This window comes from Salmo trutta, chromosome 16 (assembly GCF_901001165.1).
Source record: "Salmo trutta chromosome 16, fSalTru1.1, whole genome shotgun sequence".
In the NCBI taxonomy this organism is placed as follows: domain Eukaryota; kingdom Metazoa; phylum Chordata; class Actinopteri; order Salmoniformes; family Salmonidae; genus Salmo; species Salmo trutta.
Window position 1 is genome coordinate 37,219,279 of NC_042972.1, and position 19,184 is coordinate 37,238,462.

Sequence of the window (19,184 nt, forward strand, 5' to 3'; positions counted from 1 at the left end):
TGCTCCTGTTTAGGAGTTTGGCTTGAGACATGTCAGGCTATATTTCAAAGTCATCCTACGCCTTTTGTTGCCAAGTGATTGGATTTAGGTAATCTCAGTTCTGTAGCTGTTTTTACCCCTCAGAGTTCCAAGCATGGGTACTTTGGCCTTATATGTAGTATGGGTTACAAAAGGATTGGGTGTTTTTGATTTGGGTGTTGGCTAATCAGAATCACTTTATTCGCAATTACATTTACACATACCCAGAATTTGATTTAGTGAATAGATGCTGCCAGCAATAGATAATGTACAGACAGAATACAGACAAAGTCAACATAGTCAACATACAGGATATACAATATAAATACAGAGAACATAAAACACTGGAGTAAAACTGAGTTACAGTGAGGATATACAATTTACAGCGGGAAAATACAGTATATATATATGCAGAGGAAGGGACGCTGCCATGACACATTTATACAGTGTAGGGCTGACCCCAGTTAGTCGACTGGTTGATTGTTTGGTCTTTAGGCTTTTGGTCGACCGAGATTGTTTTAGTCGAGCAGTAACAAGTATATATATGTACACATATTTGCGCCCATCTCAGTGAACTAATCCATTGCAGAGGCTTAGACTAAAAGCCAATTTATGCTTGATCTGAAAATGTGGTAGGAGACTCCATATGGAGGGTGTACGTCATGCACCTCCCAATTTCTGGAACATTGCAAAGGGCTCTGTATACCTCCGCATGGACATGATCGGTTGACGGTAGGTGGGGGCGGTACATCCTGTATAAACACAAACTGAAGCGCAAGAAGTGTGAATGCCCTGACTCCTGCTGAGGCCGTAGCACCGTAAACGCTGCATGGCCGATGCAGACGTCAGATGGACCATGCGCTCAGATGCGCAATGCACTTCTCTCTCCAGTATGCGCTCTCTCACGCCAATTTGTGCACATTCATTGTTTGCGTTTGATTGTTAGTGTATATCAATTCCCCATTACATATATCACCAGCAGTACATCTACAATGTCTATTACTTTGGTTACGGCAATTTATTTTTCTTCACTCAATATTATTATTCCAGTCTTCCTGTTCTCATTGTCGGAGTGGACACGTTGTTTGCAGAGTGCACAACCTATGCTACGCTTGTGAGACACACGTTTTGGTTTATTTCATTCTATTTACAAGTTTAGTCATTGTCTTTTGTTTGGAGCGCTCCTGTCAATGTTGAGTAAGGATGAGCACGCATAGTAGTAGGCCTAAAGGCTGCCTGGCCTGATTATACATAGTAGTAGGCCTAAAGGCTGCCTGGCCTGATTATACATAGTAGTAGGCCTAAAGGCTGCCTGGCCTGATTATACATAGTAGTAGGCCTAAAGGCTGCCTGGCCTGATTATACATAGTAGTAGGCCTAAAGGCTGCCTGGCCTGATTATACATAGTAGTAGGCCTAAAGGCTACCTGGCCTGATTATACATAGTAGTAGGCCTAAAGGCTGCCTGGCCTGATTATACATAGTAGTAGGCCTAAAGGCTGCCTGGCCTGATTATACATAGTAGTAGGCCTAAAGGCTGCCTGGCCTGATTATACATAGTAGTAGGCCTAAAGGCTGCCTGGCATGATTATACATAGTAGTAGGCCTAAAGGCTGCCTGGCTTGATTATACATAGTAGTAGGCCTAAAGGCTGCCTGGCCTGATTATACATAGTAGTAGGCCTAAAGGCTGCCTGGCCTGATTATACATAGAAGTAGGCCTAAAGGCTACCTGGCCTGCATACAAATGTAGGCATATAAATGTGCCCATTTAGGGATCTAATAGTATTGACGGCACCACCACTAATGACCTGTGGAGCTTCTCAAAGTAATGTTTTCTTCACCTCAAACAGCAAGCAAATGAAGTCTGTTTTTACATCCATTGATAATAACAGTTTCTCAATGTATTTGAAAAATCTTTTGGTAACCACTCATCATGAAAGGGAAACATGTCATGCTCTGATCCAATAGAAACGTCATAATATAGGCCTACCTGATTACTTATCAGTGCTTAACTTGGACTGAAATAAGTTTCGGTACTCATTTTGGGTGCTGGTACTGTTTATATTCAGGTGCAGTAGCTCCACAATACTTTTGAGCTAATATTGTATAAGAGAAACAAGAGCTCAAGCAGTAGAACATTTGAGGTGACGGTACTCAGCTCCAGTGAGCTCCTGCCTGAGTCAAGCACTGTTTCTTATCCCTTGCGCAAATAGCCTACAGCTGTGTCTGTCCCGAGCTCACTGGCAAGGGAAACTCTGGGGTCCCAGAATATTTTATATAATGTTGCAAGTTCGCTAGCGGTCAGGCCAGAACCAAGTTAATAGTTGATACAATGTTTCAAGTTTGTTGCAGACAGGATGTAACATATATGCTGGGAGTCAGGATGCAGAAGGTGACTTTAATAATGAACCGATCCAGATGAACAAACATGAGCCGCGTACTGAACGTGAGAGAAAACAACACTAACTAATGACTGATGTTAACTGAGGGCTAAATAAAGGGCGAGTAATCAAGGGGAAAATGATGACCAGCTGTGCATAATGATGGGGAACAGGTGTGCGTGATATAGTTGCAGGGCTGGTGGTTAGTAGAACTGTGATGTCAAGCGCCAGAGGGAGGTAGCAGGAGTAGGCATGACCCACAGGCCATGTGTATGTCACGTACGTTTGTAGGAGGAGACCAAGGCGCAGAGTGAATATCGTTCCACATCTTTATTATGTTGTGAAACTTAGCCAAACAAACAATAAACAAACCGTGACGACAGAGGTGCAACATGCAATAACTCAAAATAATCTCCCACAAACACAGGTGTGAAAAACAACTACTTAAATATGATCCCCAATTAGAGGCAACGATGACCAGCTGCCTCTAATTGGGAATCATACAAAACCCCCCAACATAGAAAAAAGAAACTACAACACAACATAGAAAAAAGAAACTAGATAAACATCATCTAGAATGCCCACCCAAATCACACCCTGACCTACCCAAGTAGAGAAATAAAAAGGCTCTCTACGGTCAGGGCGTGACAGTGTAGCCAATGTGATTTATAGGATATTTATTTTTATCAGGATATTTTCTACCTGCAGGCTGCAGTGTATTTATTTGTTGGCTTTATGTAGGCTATTTTACATAGTTGGCAATGGCAATAGATGTTACTTTTTAGGTTTGTATCATTTTCATTTAGATAGAATTTTGATTAACCACATGACAATGATTTTGAGATATGAAGACGTTATTATAAATTAAACTTTCACGAAAATGTGCATATGAAAACCATAACTGGCACGCAGATTGGTAGAAAATTGTAAGATAAATTGGCATTCCACATGAGAAAGTTTGCCGACTCCTCGTGTAGCCTATTACCGGCAACTTCAGGAGAGTAATGGCAGAATCTGCGAAAGCCAGCAGGAGGAGGAGAAGAATAGTTGGGTCAGGTTTTTTTCTTCTGGTTGTCTAGATCTCTGGCACCATCTTGAGGCATTTGTCTTATTTCATCAAACCGTGAGCTTTAAGCATCAGACAAGCTCAAGGCAGATAGTTGATTTTAGTAAAACAAGTACGGTGTGTCTATATGTGGAAAAATACAGGTTTAAAAATGTTGACCAATCGATTGGTCGAAAGAACAGACAACTTTCGGTCGACCAAGATATTTAAAAATTGGGGACAGTCCTTATACAGTGCATATACAGTATTTGGCAGAGGTGTAAATTGTGCAAATGCAGTATAGTGCCGTTATTACAATAAAAGGTCTTTGATGGCAAGGTGCCGTGTTCGGGTCAAATTAAAAGTCTCTTAATCCCTATGAACACGATAGCCGGGTCGTAAGGACTTAATTTTGCACTCAGAGGCTCTCTATTAGTGAGCCAGCTCTCCATGGGCTTTACTCGTTCTTGAAATGTGGCTCTTTAGAGAGGAACACTGAGCAGGACACTTACGCCTTCTGTACTGTAGCCGCTGGACACTCCACTCCAGTGCAAACACAGATAGGACTTTATACTGCAGCCTCCAACTCATACAGCCTCGGCTACATACATAGCCTAGTGTTTAGAGTAAGTGGCTATCTTTAGTGGACAAGGAAAGAACACTTGGCATCTGTTTGCTAGGGGCATGTTAGGGTGAATTTCCAAACAGTGTTTGTGTGTGTGTGTGTGTGTGTGTGTGTGTGTGTGTGTGTGTGTGTGTGTGTGTGTGTGTGTGTGTGTGTGTGTGTGTGTGTGTGTGTGTGTGTGTGTGTGTGTGTGTGTGTGTGTGTGAGTGCACTATGTGGATGTGTGTGTGCTAATGGGAGCGTGTTTAGCTGAATGGGGAGATGAAGACAGCTGTTTACTCCTTGCCTGAGTGAAAGAGTTTAATTAGAGCCAGTGCTGCTCTGAGCTGAGCTGTGTGTTTGCATTAGCAGCACTCTTCTCTCATCTTCTCTCTATTTCTCTGCGTGTTATTGTCTTAAACACACTGGAAATATATGTATTAAACCATCCTGCTGTGTGTTGCCAGGAATATACATTTAGCTTTAATTCCCCTTTCAACTAATCGTGTCTTTCACCCGCCAAGCCTATTCCATTTTAAATGTGTTTGTAGACATTTGTGTTGACTACTTGAATCCTGTTTCTTGTGATTTCGCAGCATGTAGCCTATCCGTGTGTACGTCAGTATCTAAGCTGATGAAGGGAACAGATATAATTGTGTCATGTTTTCCACATTGTATGACTGCACTGTGTAGAGACCATAGGAGCTGGCAACCCCATCTGTTGTAGGTTGCTGTTACGACAGTACAGGAACTTTCATTTGTCAATTATTAAATACTTTTTTTTCTTTCAAGATCCTAGTGTACAGTATCATTTGGATCCTTTTTGAGGATCTGTTAGTAGTGCACAGTATCAGAATTAGATTGTGTGTCAGTTATGTTGACGGTTGATCCCTGTTGTGTTTCTCTGTGTGACATGCCTTTGAACTGTCCATATGACATCACGAGTGTTAAAATGGAACTGACAGCGTTTTAGCAACGTGAAATCTTATTAAAATCTGTTCATATAAACCCCCAGGAAGAATATGATGCCTTTTTTATTTATTTAACATTTTCTGACAAGCCAGCTGTAACGTCCGTCGTTAAAGGTAGACCAAGGCGCAGCGTGGGTTGGGTTCATCATATTTTATTTAACGGTGAACCAGCAAAAACCAAAACAATGAACACAATGAACGAAAAGTTTTGCAGCAATACAAAAACAAGATCCCACAAACACAGGTAAAAAAAAAAGGCTGCCTAAGTATGGTTTCTAATCAGAGACAACGATAGACTGCTGCCTCTGGTTAGGAACCATACTCGGCCCAACACAAAGAAATACAAAACATAGAATGCCCCCCACACCCTGACCTAACCACATAGAGAAACACACCCTCTCTCTCAGGTCAGGGCGTGACACCAGCACTTACAGTCGATATGGTCTTTTTTTTCATTTGCATAAATTCATAGAATGTTTGGGAATGACAGAGTAAGACATTTGTGAAATGATATATCAATATAGAGTGGGAAAGCGGCATGTTATTTGGACAATTAATAGACACTGCAGTAAATAAAACCTAATTAAAACATCTGTCTTGTCCAGGACCAGAGTCTACGCAGACCAGTGCGCCATAGCCAATCAGAGCTACAGTAGACCTATATGCAAATAAACCATTTTGCCACATGGGCCTGCCGTCATTGTCTTTGAACTGGACTGTGTGTTACAGACAGTAGCAACAGTACAACTTTAGATCATTGCACTTGCTACTTTCATTGTATTGACATTCACTGCCTTAGTTACAATCGTCCGTTTTTGTCCAACATATTGAGTTATTGAAACTGAAACAGTGCATCCTGAATGGCTGGAGGCAGCAAACAATGTACCAGGCCAGCTGTGATTTACAACCTGATAGCAATATTTGTAGGACTACCAAGAATGTATTGGTGAATTATATTAATCATGCATTCAACTGCATCCATCTATTCTGCCAACAATGCCTTACTGTACGTCATGATATTTTTTGTCAAATAGAACCTATTTTTAAAACCCCTTCTAAGGTTGGTTTTGTAGCATAAACTGGGCATTTTATGTTTTTGACTGATATTCTATTGATTTGTTTCATATCTGCAGAGTAGTTGTCATTTCCACTTTAATTGGTGTAGAATAGTATACTATCCCAAGCCCTTAGAATACCACGGGGAAGTACTTAGAGGCTATTAGTGTTTCCCCTATATTCATTTAGAAGTGGTGGTCCACTACTACAAAATTGTTGCCACTGCTGCAAAAAAGGAAAACGACAGTAAATGGCACAGTAAAGGTTAAAGTATACAGTATATAAGATGTATGGTTAACTGCTTTTTACTCAGTCATCTGTGTTGTGAATATTTTACTTCTGTCCTACACTACTGTAAATAGTGTCATATGGCACTGAATGATGCAGTGTGGTCATGATATGTGATCTAGTGAGTAAGCTTTTCTGCACCACTTTTTTTAGTATGTAAACTATACAGTGGCCGTGTCCGAATACCCATACTAGCGTACTACATACTTAAATTGCATACTATGTAGTCACCGTCGGATACTATTTAGCACGTACCGTTTAGTAAAAAGTATGCAGTATGCAACGGCCGCAACGCAGTAGCGGCTCCTGACTGGCTGAGTACTGTAGCTGGGGCTCCTGACTGGCTGAGTACTGTAGCTGGGGCTCCTGACTGGCTGAGTACTGTAGCTGGGGCTCCTGACTGGCTGAGTACTGTAGCTGGGGCTCCTGACTGGCTGAGTACTGTAGCTGGGGCTCCTGACTGGCTGAGTACTGTAGGTGGGGCTCCTGACTGGCTGAGTACTGTAGGTGGGGCTCCTGACTGGCTGAGTGCTGTAGGTGGGGCTCCTGACTGGCTGAGTACTGTAGGTGGGGCTCCTGACTGGCTGAGTGCTGTAGGTGGGGCTCCTGACTGGCTGAGTACTGTAGGTGGGGCTCCTGACTGGCTGAGTGCTGTAGGTGGGGCTCCTGACTGGCTGAGTACTGTAGGTGGGGCTCCTGACTGGCTGAGTACTGTAGGTGGGGCTCCTGACTGGCTGAGTACTGTAGGTGGGGCTCCTGACTGGCTGAGTACTGTAGGTGGGGCTCCTGACTGGCTGAGTACTGTAGGTGGGGCGAGGCCGGTGGATTTTTCCAAATTCAACAGACATGCATCACATTAACCAGACTGATAGTAGCTCATTTCCAATTTGATTCATTTCTCTAAACTCTGAATAGAAAAGGAATGGCATTATAGGCCTACTCAGGCTGGTTATAGACAGACTATCACATTCACATCACATTCATTTGGTTCCATTTCAACATATGTATTAGTGAAACCAGAGTGCTATAACATATATAAATTGAAGTGTTCACACCAAAACTTTTCAAATGTTCAAATCAGAAGGCTATTGCACAGAAAAATGTGCACAGTTGGGTGCATCGCAAATTCAGAACCGCAGGACAGCAACATAATAAACCATGTGGTTGTTGGTCACCTCCCTGACCAAGGCCCTTCTCCCCCCGATTGCTCAGTTTGGCCGGGCGGCCAGCTCTAGGAAGAGTCTTGGTGGTTCCAAACTTCTTCCATTTAAGAATGATGGAGGCCACTGTGTTCTTGGGAATCTTCAATGCTGCAGAAATGTTTTGGTACCCTTCCCCAGATCTGTGCATCGACACAATCCTGTCTCGGCGCTCTTCTGACATGCACTGTCAACTGTGGGACCTTTATATAGACATGATGCACCTGAGCTCAATTTCGAGTCTCATAGCAAAGGGTCTGAATACTTATGTAAATAACGTATTCTTAGAACCTGTTTTCGCTTTATCATTATGGTGTATTGTGTATAGATTGATGAGGAAAAAATATATTTAATCCATTTTAGAATAAGGCTAACGTAACAAAATGTGGAAAAAGTCAAAGGGTCTGAATACTTTCCAAAGGCACCGTATGTGACCCTGTTCTCATTCATCATCACAACTTGCCTTTCCACCCCACCGCCCTGAACTGTCTCACTCCCACAACCCCTCACCCCCTCAACCCCTTATCCTGACAAGTCTTACCCCTTCACCCTCTGACCTCCACCCTGACCTCTCAGCCCCTACCTTCCCCTCACCTTCTCAGGCCATCATCCTGACCTTTCAGCCCTACCTCTCCCTCTCTGGTCCTGGCCTGAACTCTCAGTAACACCCCTGTAGCTCTTCAGCCCAGAGAGAGCCCATCCTACCTTGTTGACATGGTGAACACATATTGCAGCTCTCAGAGCTAGCGCCTCCCACCTCCCTCGGGGCCAAATATCAGGATAGGGAAAGAGTTGGACAGGGACGGTACAGCTGTCATCCATCTGGCTCCATCTGAATTCTAGACAGTCTGATCAGGTGCAGTGGATTTACGCAAATAACCCCTGAAATAGACTTCTAAAGGCTCGCACACATCACCCATTTAATTTAGCAGACACACCAAATGTGGATCTAGCGTTCGTCTGCCAATCGCTCAGCATGCTGTGTTTTAGGGGCCACATGCTCTAGATGTCTGACTGACGAAAATGTTGACACGATTCTACATGTAAAATGGGTGAGCACTCGATTCACTAATAACATTGAGGTGCTAAGTACTCTTGGGCAGCAAACGCTAACTCACACCTCAGAAAACCCATAAAGACTGAGATGAGCGCCTCTGTTCATTCACTTTGAAATCAGGGGCTTAGTGACCCATGAGGCCACTGTGGTACAAACCGTCCAGAGGCATCTCATCTACAGCCAATGAAATAACTCACACAGTCAAAGTGGTCACTGGGTCCACTCATAATGTGTTGAGGCTGACTGTAGTGTAGTATACCTCTGTAGTCCATAATTGAAGAGGGTAAGAGACGTAGGTGACCTTAATGTTCTGGGCCGTGTCCAGGGAGGCGTAGCGGCAACCTGACCCCGGATCAGACCAGCCTGCTACAGTACTGCTACCAGGTCCCTGCAGGGGAGGAGAGGTGAAGGATAGCCCAGGGCCAACATGCAATATCAACAGCCAGCCTGGTAAAATATTCAGCACTACACAGAACTGACAAAGGGAAGTATCGTTCCTAGGTGAGCAAGGACAGAGACCGGACTGGGTGTCTGATCGGTTTGTTACTTTTTGTTTGTTTTGAAAAGGACTTAACTCAAATACACACCTGTCCTGCACTTGATCGTTTTCCTCAAGGCTGGCGGTATGTCACGCACAGGGCTGTGGCGGTCACAAAATTTTGTCAGCAGGTGATTGTCAAGCAAATAACTGTCGGTCTCACAGTAATTGACCGTTAATTAACATATAGTTGACGTCGGAAGTTTACATACACCTTAGCCATTACATTTAAACTCAGTTTTTCACAATTTCTGACATTTAATCATAGTAAAAATTCCCTGTCTTAGGTCAGTTAGGATCACCACTTTATTTTAAGAATGTGAAATGTCAGAATAATAGTAGAGAAAATTATTTATTTCAGCTTTTATTTCTTTCATCACATTCCCAGTGGGTCAGAAGTTTACATACACTCAATTAGTATTTGGTAGCATTGCCTTTAAATTGTTTAAGTTTGGTCAAATGTTTTGGGTAGCCTTCCACAAGCTTCCCACAATAAGTTGGGTGAATTTTGGCGCATTCCTCCTGACAGAGCTGGTGTAACTGATTCAGGTTTGTAGGCCTCCTTGCTCGCACACGCTTTTTCAGTTCTGCCCACAAATTTTCCATAGGATTGAGGTCAGGGCTTTGTGATGGCCACTCTAATACCTTGACTTTGTTGTCCTTAAGCCATTTTGCCACAACTTTGGAAGTATGCTTGGGGTCATTGTCCATTTGGAAGACTCATTTGCGACCAAGCTTTAACTTCCTGACTGATGTCTTGAGATGTTGCTTCAATATATCCACATACTTTTCCTACCTCATGATGCCATCTATTTTGTGAAGTGCACCAGTCCCTCCTGCAGCAAAGCACCCTCACAACATGATGCTGCCACCCCTGTGCTTCACGGTTGGGATGGTGTTCTTCAGCTTGCAAGCTTCACCCTTTTTCCTCCAAACATAACGATGGTCATTATGGCCAAACAGCTCTATTTTTGTTTCATCAGACCAGAGGACATTTCTCCAGAAAGTATGATCTTTGTCCCCATGTGCAGTTGCAAACCGTAGTCTGGCTTTTTTATGGCGGTTTTGGAGCAGTGGCTTCTTCCTTGCTGAGTGGCTTTTCAAGTTATGTCGATATAGGACTCGTTTTACTGTGGATACAGATACTTTTGTACCTGTTTCCTCCAGCATCTTCACAAGGTTCTTTGCTGTTGTTCTGGGATTGATTTGCACTTTTCTCAACAAAGTACATTCATCTCTAGGAGACAACGTGTCTCCTTCCTGAGCGGTATGACGGCCGTGTGGTCCCATGGTGTTTATACTTGTGTACTATTGTTTGTACAGATGAACGTGGTACCTTCAAGCATTTGGAAATTGCTCCCAAGGTTGAACCAGACTTGTGGAGGTCTACAATTTTTTTTCTGAGGTCTTGGCTGATTTCTTTTGATTTTCCCATGATGTCAAGCAAAGAGGCAGTGAGTTTGAAGGTAGGCCTTGAAATACATCCACAGGTACACCTCCAGTTGACTCAAATGATGTCAATTAGGCTATCAGAAGCTTCTAAAGCCATGACATCATTTTATGGAATTTTCCAAGCTGTTTAAAGGCACAGTCAACTTAGTGTATGTAAACCTCTGACCCACTGGAATTGTGATACAGTGAATTATAAGTGAAATAATCTGTCTGTAAACAATTGTTGGAGAAATTACTTGTGTCATGCACAAAATAGATGTCCTAACCGACTTGCAAAACAATAGTTTGTTAACAAGAAATTTGTGGAGTGGTTGAAAAATGAGTTTTAATGACTCCAACCTATGTGTATATAAACTTATGACTTCAACTGTAAACACAGTTAGCATATCCTGGCTCCACACATAGCCTACAAGCCACTGATGCTGACCTTTGGAACATCTACATTTTAAAAAGTCTAATTAATCCATGTAATATAGCTTACACCTTAATAAATCCATTATTTAGTTTAGACAGGTCTAAAGAAGCATGATATGAAGAAAATGTATTCTATTTCAGAAGAATAGAATAGCATACTCTGAGTTGTCCTGATCTGGCTATGCCATATGGCTGTGGGCTACACTAGTTCATTTAGCAGACAAAATTTGCTTAGAATTCCGTGCCATTTTTTTATAGTATGAAGAATACAATTGAACAAAGCTGAATAAAATAGAAAGGATATTTTCTCCAAATGATTTGATAGAGTGCGCAAATGCGGCTATTCTGTGTTGAGCGGTTAACAAAGAAATAGGTATTCCTATATGCTTAATTTAGAGTTTTTAATGTAACGTTAGTTGTTCTACAAACATTGGGCTATATGTTTTGAATTTGCAGCCTACTTTCTAAGGCTGCATGATGCGACTAAGGATGATTTGAATAAAAGTTTCTTGAAAGGCATGATCTCTGCTTTGTTTTTTGCGCAGGCTGTACACACTACATCAGTCTCTCATTCCCAATTTGACAAGCATTTGATAATGCCTAGAATTTCACGGCGGCATCCCCTTTGTGTGGCTGTAATGCACCCTAAAAAAATCCATGTCTTTTGCGGCCAGTGGCCGTTGTGCCCTTCTCCCTGAGTGCTGCGCGCTCCATCACATGATCAGGTCTTTCTCACAGGCTACAAGTGAAGACTGCGCCCTCCATCACATGATCAGGTCTTTCTCACAGGCTACAAGTGAAGACGAACACATCAGCAACTGTGCGCGTCCTTATCCAATTCCAAGGTGCATATTGAAGATATTGGAAGAACTGTCCACATTTACTTTTTGTCAGCCAACAAGATGAGTAGGCATAACGAACAGCAAAAGCACTAGCCTATGTCAATCTACTATCCCCCATAGTACAAAAGTCAACCTATTCTGTGTGATAAATAAATATTCCGAACATAGTCTGGAATGCGATTGATCCCAAATTAATATATCCGCTAGCATCAAAAACCTTTTTTATGCAATGTGGCTGACGCAACAGGTCAGAACGTTCAGCTTAAAATGTTGATAAATTATTAGGCTATTTCTTCACATTATAAGGGCAGCAATGCGCACATGGTAGTAGGCTAGAAGTGCGAATGTTCCATTACCAGAAAACGCCATTATCAAAAGTGACCACAAATTAAATTATGCATGTAGTGCATTTATTATAAAGGTGCATTTTTATGGTGAAAATTATCTTCCCCAAACTTGAAACGCACACACTGCTTATGTATGCCAGTTAGGCTCTATACCCCTTGTAAAGCGGATTAATATTGTCTTTACATATACTAAATAATATACAGTACCAGTCAAGTTTGGACACACCTACAGTACTCAGTCCAGAGTTTTTCTTTATTTTGACTATTTTCTTCATTGTAGAAAAGTAGTGAAGACATCACAACTATGAAATAACACATATGGAATGATGTAATTACCAAAAAGTGTTAAACAAATCAAAATATATTTTATATTTGAGATTCTTCAAAGTCGCCACCCTTTGCCTTGATGACAGCTTCGCACACTCTTGGCATTCTCTCAACCAGCTTCATGAGGAATGCTTTTCCAACAGTCTTGAAGGAGTTCCCACATATGCTGAGCACTTGTTGGCTGCTTTTCCTTCACTCTGCGGTCCAACTCATCCCAAACCATCTCAATTGGGTTGACGTCAGGTGATTGTGGAGGCCAGGTCATCTTATGCAGCACCATCACAAAAGTGTGTGTATGTATGTTTGTTGTGTGTGTTGTGTCGGTATGCATGTGTGTGTTGTGCGTATGTAGTGTTTGAATTATGTTGACCAAATTTGACACTCATTGACCTCCATACAAAAAATCCCCACTTCCACTGCTTCGCGCTTTATTTTTGTGTGAACTGTTTAAAATAAACCTTATGGAACAGCAGGGACTGTGAAGCAACACAAACATAGGCACAGACACATGCATACACACACACACGATAACATACACACTATACACACACGTACACATGTATTTAGTGTTGTAGATATGTGCTAGTGGAGTAGGGGCCTGAGGCCACACAGTGTGTTGTGAGATCTGTTATGAATGTATTGTAATGTTTTTTTAAATTGTATAACTGCCTTAATTTTGCCAGATGCCAGGAAGAGTGGTTGCTGCCTTGGCAGCAGCTAATGGGGATCCATAATAAATACAAATAGAAATATTCAGTATTCAAATACTCAGTCCACTTGAAAAGTGTGCTTTTTTAATCCCCTTGCTGTTTCAGAGCAAAATGAAGGGAATGTTTTGCTCTTAGTCACCACAGCAATTTAGCAAACCTACCATGGCTTCACAAGACACCCACACACTCATAATCCTACACACACACACACACACACACACACACACACACACACATACATACACGTAACACACAGCGATGGACACACTCTCATACATAAACATAGTAAGTGCCATAATGTATATTCCAATAATACCTTCCAATAATACCTAATCATACTCCTACAAAATGACAGACAGACCCCCACCTACACACTCCTTCTCCCACACCAGCTATTACATCATCTCATATCCCACATATCTTACTTAGCTCTAGCAGAAGTCAACTCAAGGTTCTCTACTCACAGTTTTTAGTTGGTATGGTACATTGTGTTTTAAGCAAATCCCATTGGCTTTAAGGATCTCATATTGGGAATGGGTTCTTGGTATTGAGAGTTCAGGAAGGAATATATCACCATTGAGAGCATCCTGACTGGTTGCATCACTGCCTGGTATGGCAACTGCTCGGCCTCTGACCGCAAGGCACTACAGAGGGTAGTGCAAACAGCCCAGTACATCACCGGGGCCAGGCTTCCTGCCATCCAGGACCTCTATACTAGGTGGTGTCAGAGGAAGGCCCTAAAAATTGTCAAAGACTCCAGCCACCCTTGTCATAGACTGTTCTCTCTGCTACCGCACGGCAAGCGGTACCGGAGCGCAAAGTCTATGTCCAAGAGGCTTCTAAGCAGCTTCTACCTCCAAGCCATAAGACTCCTGAACATCTAGTCAAATGGCTACACAGACTATTTGCATTTATTTCTGTGGTGACAAGTGTAGCTCTCGAGGTTGTAGCCTAGCGATGCCTCTAAAGTCTTCCCCTGTGGTTCACTGTTCTGCATCGCAATGACAAAACATGTTGGCCATGTGCTTGCATAATGTTGACGTGCCAAATTTGAATGATAAACGACCTGCCATGCACAGTAACGTACCCAAAAAAGATGGAGAAAATAAATATGCCTTTTGAGCCACTGAAGACTGAGCCAGTCATTGTGGTTTTACAACACTAGAAAAGGCCTTTACTTCCTGCAGGTTTCTCCAGTGTGTTCTACATCTTTTACCTGTAACCTCTTAGACCGAAAGGTAAAAGCAAACACCAAAGCTGTGTACTGTATGTCTGTCAGCGGTGGATTCTGTCTGAACGGTTAAGAAGTACGACGTGGAGTCTGTCTAATTGGTTAAGAGGTACCACGTGGAGTCTGTCTGATTGGTTAAGAGGTACCACGTGGAGTCAGTCTGATTGGTTAAGATGTGCCACGTTTTCTCTGGGGACTGGGATTTACTGTGGGGGTCGAGCTGGGGACGAAGCTTGTGATTGGCTCTAGGGGATTGATGTGCAGGCCTGGACATCTTGGTGTGAACTGCGATAATCCACAGGAGTTCATGCAAGGACAGATTTAGACCCTCTTCCTCTGTCAGCATTCCTGTGGCATCTCTATCCACACATGCGCACGCACGCACGCACGCACAGGCACCTGATCATACTGGTGGGCGTCTGTGTGCCTGCTCCTCTCCACCTACATCCAGAGGATACAGAGAGAAACATACTGTCATAGGTGTTACAAATAGGGTTGGGCAGTATGCCGTATACCGGGGTATTTGAAAAGACCCGCGGGATGATTTTCATATACCGTCAATAAGGTTGAAACTATTTCTTTGACGTTTTTGAGTACTAGGGCTGACCCCATTTAGTCGACTGGTTGGTTGTTTGGTCGATAGGCTGTTGGTCGATCGAGATTTCTTTAGTCGAGCAACAAAAAACAACTAATAATAAAAGTAAACATAGTGTACAAGACACGTCTGATTCGTGCCTGTCTGAGTGGACTGATCCATTGTGGAGGCCGTGGGGATGGCACAGCCCATCAGTCTAACACATGCTACTGAAATTGTATATGGTTTTATGTAAGAACAATGGTGCAACACAAATAAAAATTACAATATTTTATAACAAATGTGTTTTCTCCTGCTGTCCGCAATTCTGAAACACATCAATGCGCTTTTGAATTGTCGTCTTTTCCTAGACCATGTTGCTATGTACATGTTGCTATGTACATACACCAATATGCTTAACCAGCATATTGGTGTTGAGAACAATGCGTTGGAGGCAGCAGCAGAATGAGGAAACAAGAAAACAGCCCTTGCCTTATTGTCTAAGAAAAGTGAGGAGATAGGAAACCAACTTAATTAGGTCTATAATCAATAGCATAACTGTTAAATGTGCCTGACTTTATAAATCATCCATATATACAGTGCATTCAGAAAGCACTTTTTCCATATTTTGTTATTTTACAGCCTTATTCTAAAATTGGTTAAATCGTTTTTTTCCTCAACAATCTACACACAATACCCCATAATGACAAGGCAAAAACAGGTTTTTAGAAAAATAAAAACCTGAATCACATTTCCTTAAGTATTCAGACCCTTTACTCAGTACGTTGTTGCAGCGCCTTTGTCAGCGATTACAGCCTCGAGTCTTCTTGGGTATGACGCTAATAGCCCATTCTCCTCTTCAAATCCTCTCAACCTCTGTCAGGTTGGATGGGGAGCGTTGCTGCACAGCTATTTTCAGGTCTCTCCAGAGATGTTCGATCAGGTTCAAGTCCGAGCTCTGGCTGGGCCACTCAATGACATTCAGAGACATGTCCTGAAGCCACTCCTGCGTTGTCTTGGCAGTGTGCTTATGGTCGTTGTCCTGTTGGAAGGTAAACCTTTGCCCCAGTCTGAGGTCCTGAGCGCTCTGGAGCAGGTTTTCATCAAGGATCTCTCTGTAGTTTGCTCCATTCATCTTTCCCTCGATCTTGACTAGTCTCCCAGTCCCTGCCGCTGAAAAACATCCCCAAAGCATGATTCTGCCACCACCATGTTTCACCGTAGGGATGGTGCCAGGTTTCCTCCAGACGTGACACTTGGCATTCAGGCCAAAGAGTTCAATCTTCGTTTCATCAGACCAGAGAATCTTGTTTCTCATGGTCTGAGAGTCCTTTAGGTGCCTTTCGGCAAACTGCAAGTGAGCTGTCATGTGCCTTTTACAGAGGAGTGGCTTCCGTCTGGCCACTCTACCATAAAGGCCTGATTGGTGGAGTGCTGCAGAGATGGTTGTGTCCTTCTGGAAGGTTGTCCCATCTCCACAGACGAACTCTGAAGCTCTGTCAGAGTGACCACTGGGTTCTTGGTCACCTCCCTGACCAAGGCCCTTCTCCCCCGATTGCTCAGTTTGGCGGGGCGGCCATCTCTAGTAAGAGTATTGGTGGTTCCAAACTTCTTCCATTTAAGAATGATGGAGGCCACTGTATTCTTGGGAATCTTCAACGCTGCAGAAATGTTTTGGTACCCTTCCCCAGATCTGTGCCTCAACACAATCCTGTCTCGGATCTCTACAGACAATTTCTTCGAACTCATGGCTTGGTTTTTACTCTGACATGCACTGTCAACTGTGGGACCTTATATAGACAGGTGTGTGTTTTTCCAAATCATGTCCAATCAATTGAATTTACCACAGGTGGACTCCCATCAAGTTGTAGAAACATCTCAAGGATAATCAATGAAAACAGGATGCACCTGAACTCAATTTCGAGTCTCATAGCAAACGGTCTGAATACTTATGTAATTAAGGTATTTATGTTTTTAAATGTTAATAAAGTTGCAAACATTTTTTAAATCAATTTTAGAATAAAGCTGTAACGTAACAAAATGTGGAAAAAGTCAAAGGGTCTGAACACTTTCCGAAGGCACTGTATCTGTACAGGTGCCATTTATTCTCTGTGCTTCCCACAAGTGTTGTTTTCCTCCTCTCTGTTCTTTTCCCATCTGCTCTGTGTAAACCATAGACATTAAAACCAGTAGATAGTGATTCCTATGGTGCCATTCCTATGTAAAACTCCAGATGGCGCATGAAGCGTGCCATATTGCTGAATGGCACCAAAAAAATCGCTAAGGATCATGGTGAAAGTAGCCGTATCTAGCTAAGGATCATGGTCGTTGTAGTTGTTTTCATCCTGCCTGAGAGACTCAACCGGGAGCCTCCTCGTAGCTTGCCGGCCGTGATTGGTCTGTGTCAGCACGTGGTCGTGACGACAAATGCAGTAGTCAGAATGGATCACTATGTCATTCAAATATCTCGATTTCAACTTTAAAATAATTCACTGTGGGGATCGAACTTGATCATAGTAAACACATTTTAGAGCACAAAACGGCTGTGTAAAAAAAAAAAGGTTGGCCATTCTGGCGATTGTAATTTACATGGGCTTTCTCGGACAGACCAGGCTTTTGAAACTTTTGGTTGCTACGCAGTAGCCGACCAGCAGACCTCATGACTTCACGCTCCAGACCGGACACTGGGCCTTGGTGGACACATGCTGCTCTTCCTTCAGACAAGCATGCATCACAACTTTGTTCACTTGCTCAATTTCTCTCATAAACTTTCACTAGTAAATGTCCACACTCACTGAAAATGGCTACTGGCTATACTTTTATAACTTTATGAGCTGGATTTGCCTGTCTTTGCAATTAGTTTGTAGTTTGTTAACTAAAAGCGTCCAGGAGAATTCACTATTACTTGTGGTAAACAACATTTTAGCGCCCCCTTGTATGCTATGCCGGTAATTCCATAAATCCCAGGATGGTAGAAAAATGTAAAAGTACGGAAATCAAGATACCGCCCAAGCCTAGTTACAACCTTCCAGTGACTCTCACAGTGAGTCAGTGTCCACATTCTCAACACAGAGACATTTATTCACATGAAGCATGGAACTACTTGAAACAAAAAATAATCTACAGCACTAAAAAGCACAGCACCATTATCAATACAATATTAATGCTAATGTATTCTGTGTTTTGACAGAAACCTTGGGAAGTCTGGCCTGAGGGTGTCCTGCCTTGGACTAGGTGAGTGGGAGAGGGGATTTGGGGCTAGCTAAGGGGCTGGGAGATAACACTGTGTTAGAGGTGACTTCACCAGTAAGACAAAGTGAGCCACAGAGGGAGTTTATTTCACACCAAAAGCGTTTATCTAAGGCGTTTTTCTAGCGGAGACGTGGGAGAGTGAGGATATGCCAGAAATACCAGCTGAGACCTCTATCTGTTAACTAACACTGTTGCTTTGGTTAACTGTACCAAAGCCACATCTCTCAAAACTATAATTAAGAAGCTACGGTAATCAGCATCACTGCTTCTTCAACACCACTCTCCCTATACATCACTAATCTGATAGACTACTAACACAGTCTCCCTGTCATCTCTCTGCAGGAACATGGGTGACGTTTGGTGGACAGATAACAGACGAGGTGAGAGCAGATGGATTGTGTTATGCTGTTATTCTACTTCTCTATCAGTCAGTCAACACTCCCCAGTTTCACAACTCTCTACATGCTCCTAGAACCAACTGCTGCTCAGGAAGACTAGTTGTGCTTACACTGCATTGCCACGTAGAATAGCTAGAAAACTAACAAATGTGCCATATGAATGAACAATTATATGAACCATGAACACACTGGCGCATGCGCTTAAAGCAACATGCATGCAGAAAGGTTTTAATAATCGATATCAGTGATGTCTCAACCCCCTCCCCTTCCTCCTCTCTCTTTCCTTGCCCTCTTCGGCCAATAGATGGCCGAGCAGCTTGTGTGCCTGGCCTACGAGAACGGCATCAATCTGTTTGACACAGCAGAGGTCTACGCTGCAGGGAAGTGAGTATGATCCAGCCTGTCCACATCCTCATCCAGACATGACTTAGTTATTGTTGACCACCCAGTCCCAGTATCACACCATACACAGCCACATA

At 42.8% G+C, this 19,184-nt stretch overlaps 1 protein-coding gene across 7 annotated transcripts in view; it reads left to right on the plus strand.

Moving 5' to 3' along the window:
• LOC115150688 (voltage-gated potassium channel subunit beta-2) overlaps positions 1-19,184 on the plus strand; it is a 155,657-nt gene that overhangs the window by 115,853 nt on the left and 20,620 nt on the right. For all 7 annotated transcript variants that reach the window (XM_029694215.1, XM_029694214.1, XM_029694218.1 and 4 more), the window contains 3 exons: positions 18,246-18,289; positions 18,650-18,687; positions 19,010-19,089. In XM_029694215.1, the coding sequence (XP_029550075.1) occupies positions 18,246-18,289; positions 18,650-18,687; positions 19,010-19,089 (162 nt within the window). The remainder of the gene's footprint in view (positions 1-18,245; positions 18,290-18,649; positions 18,688-19,009; positions 19,090-19,184) is intronic.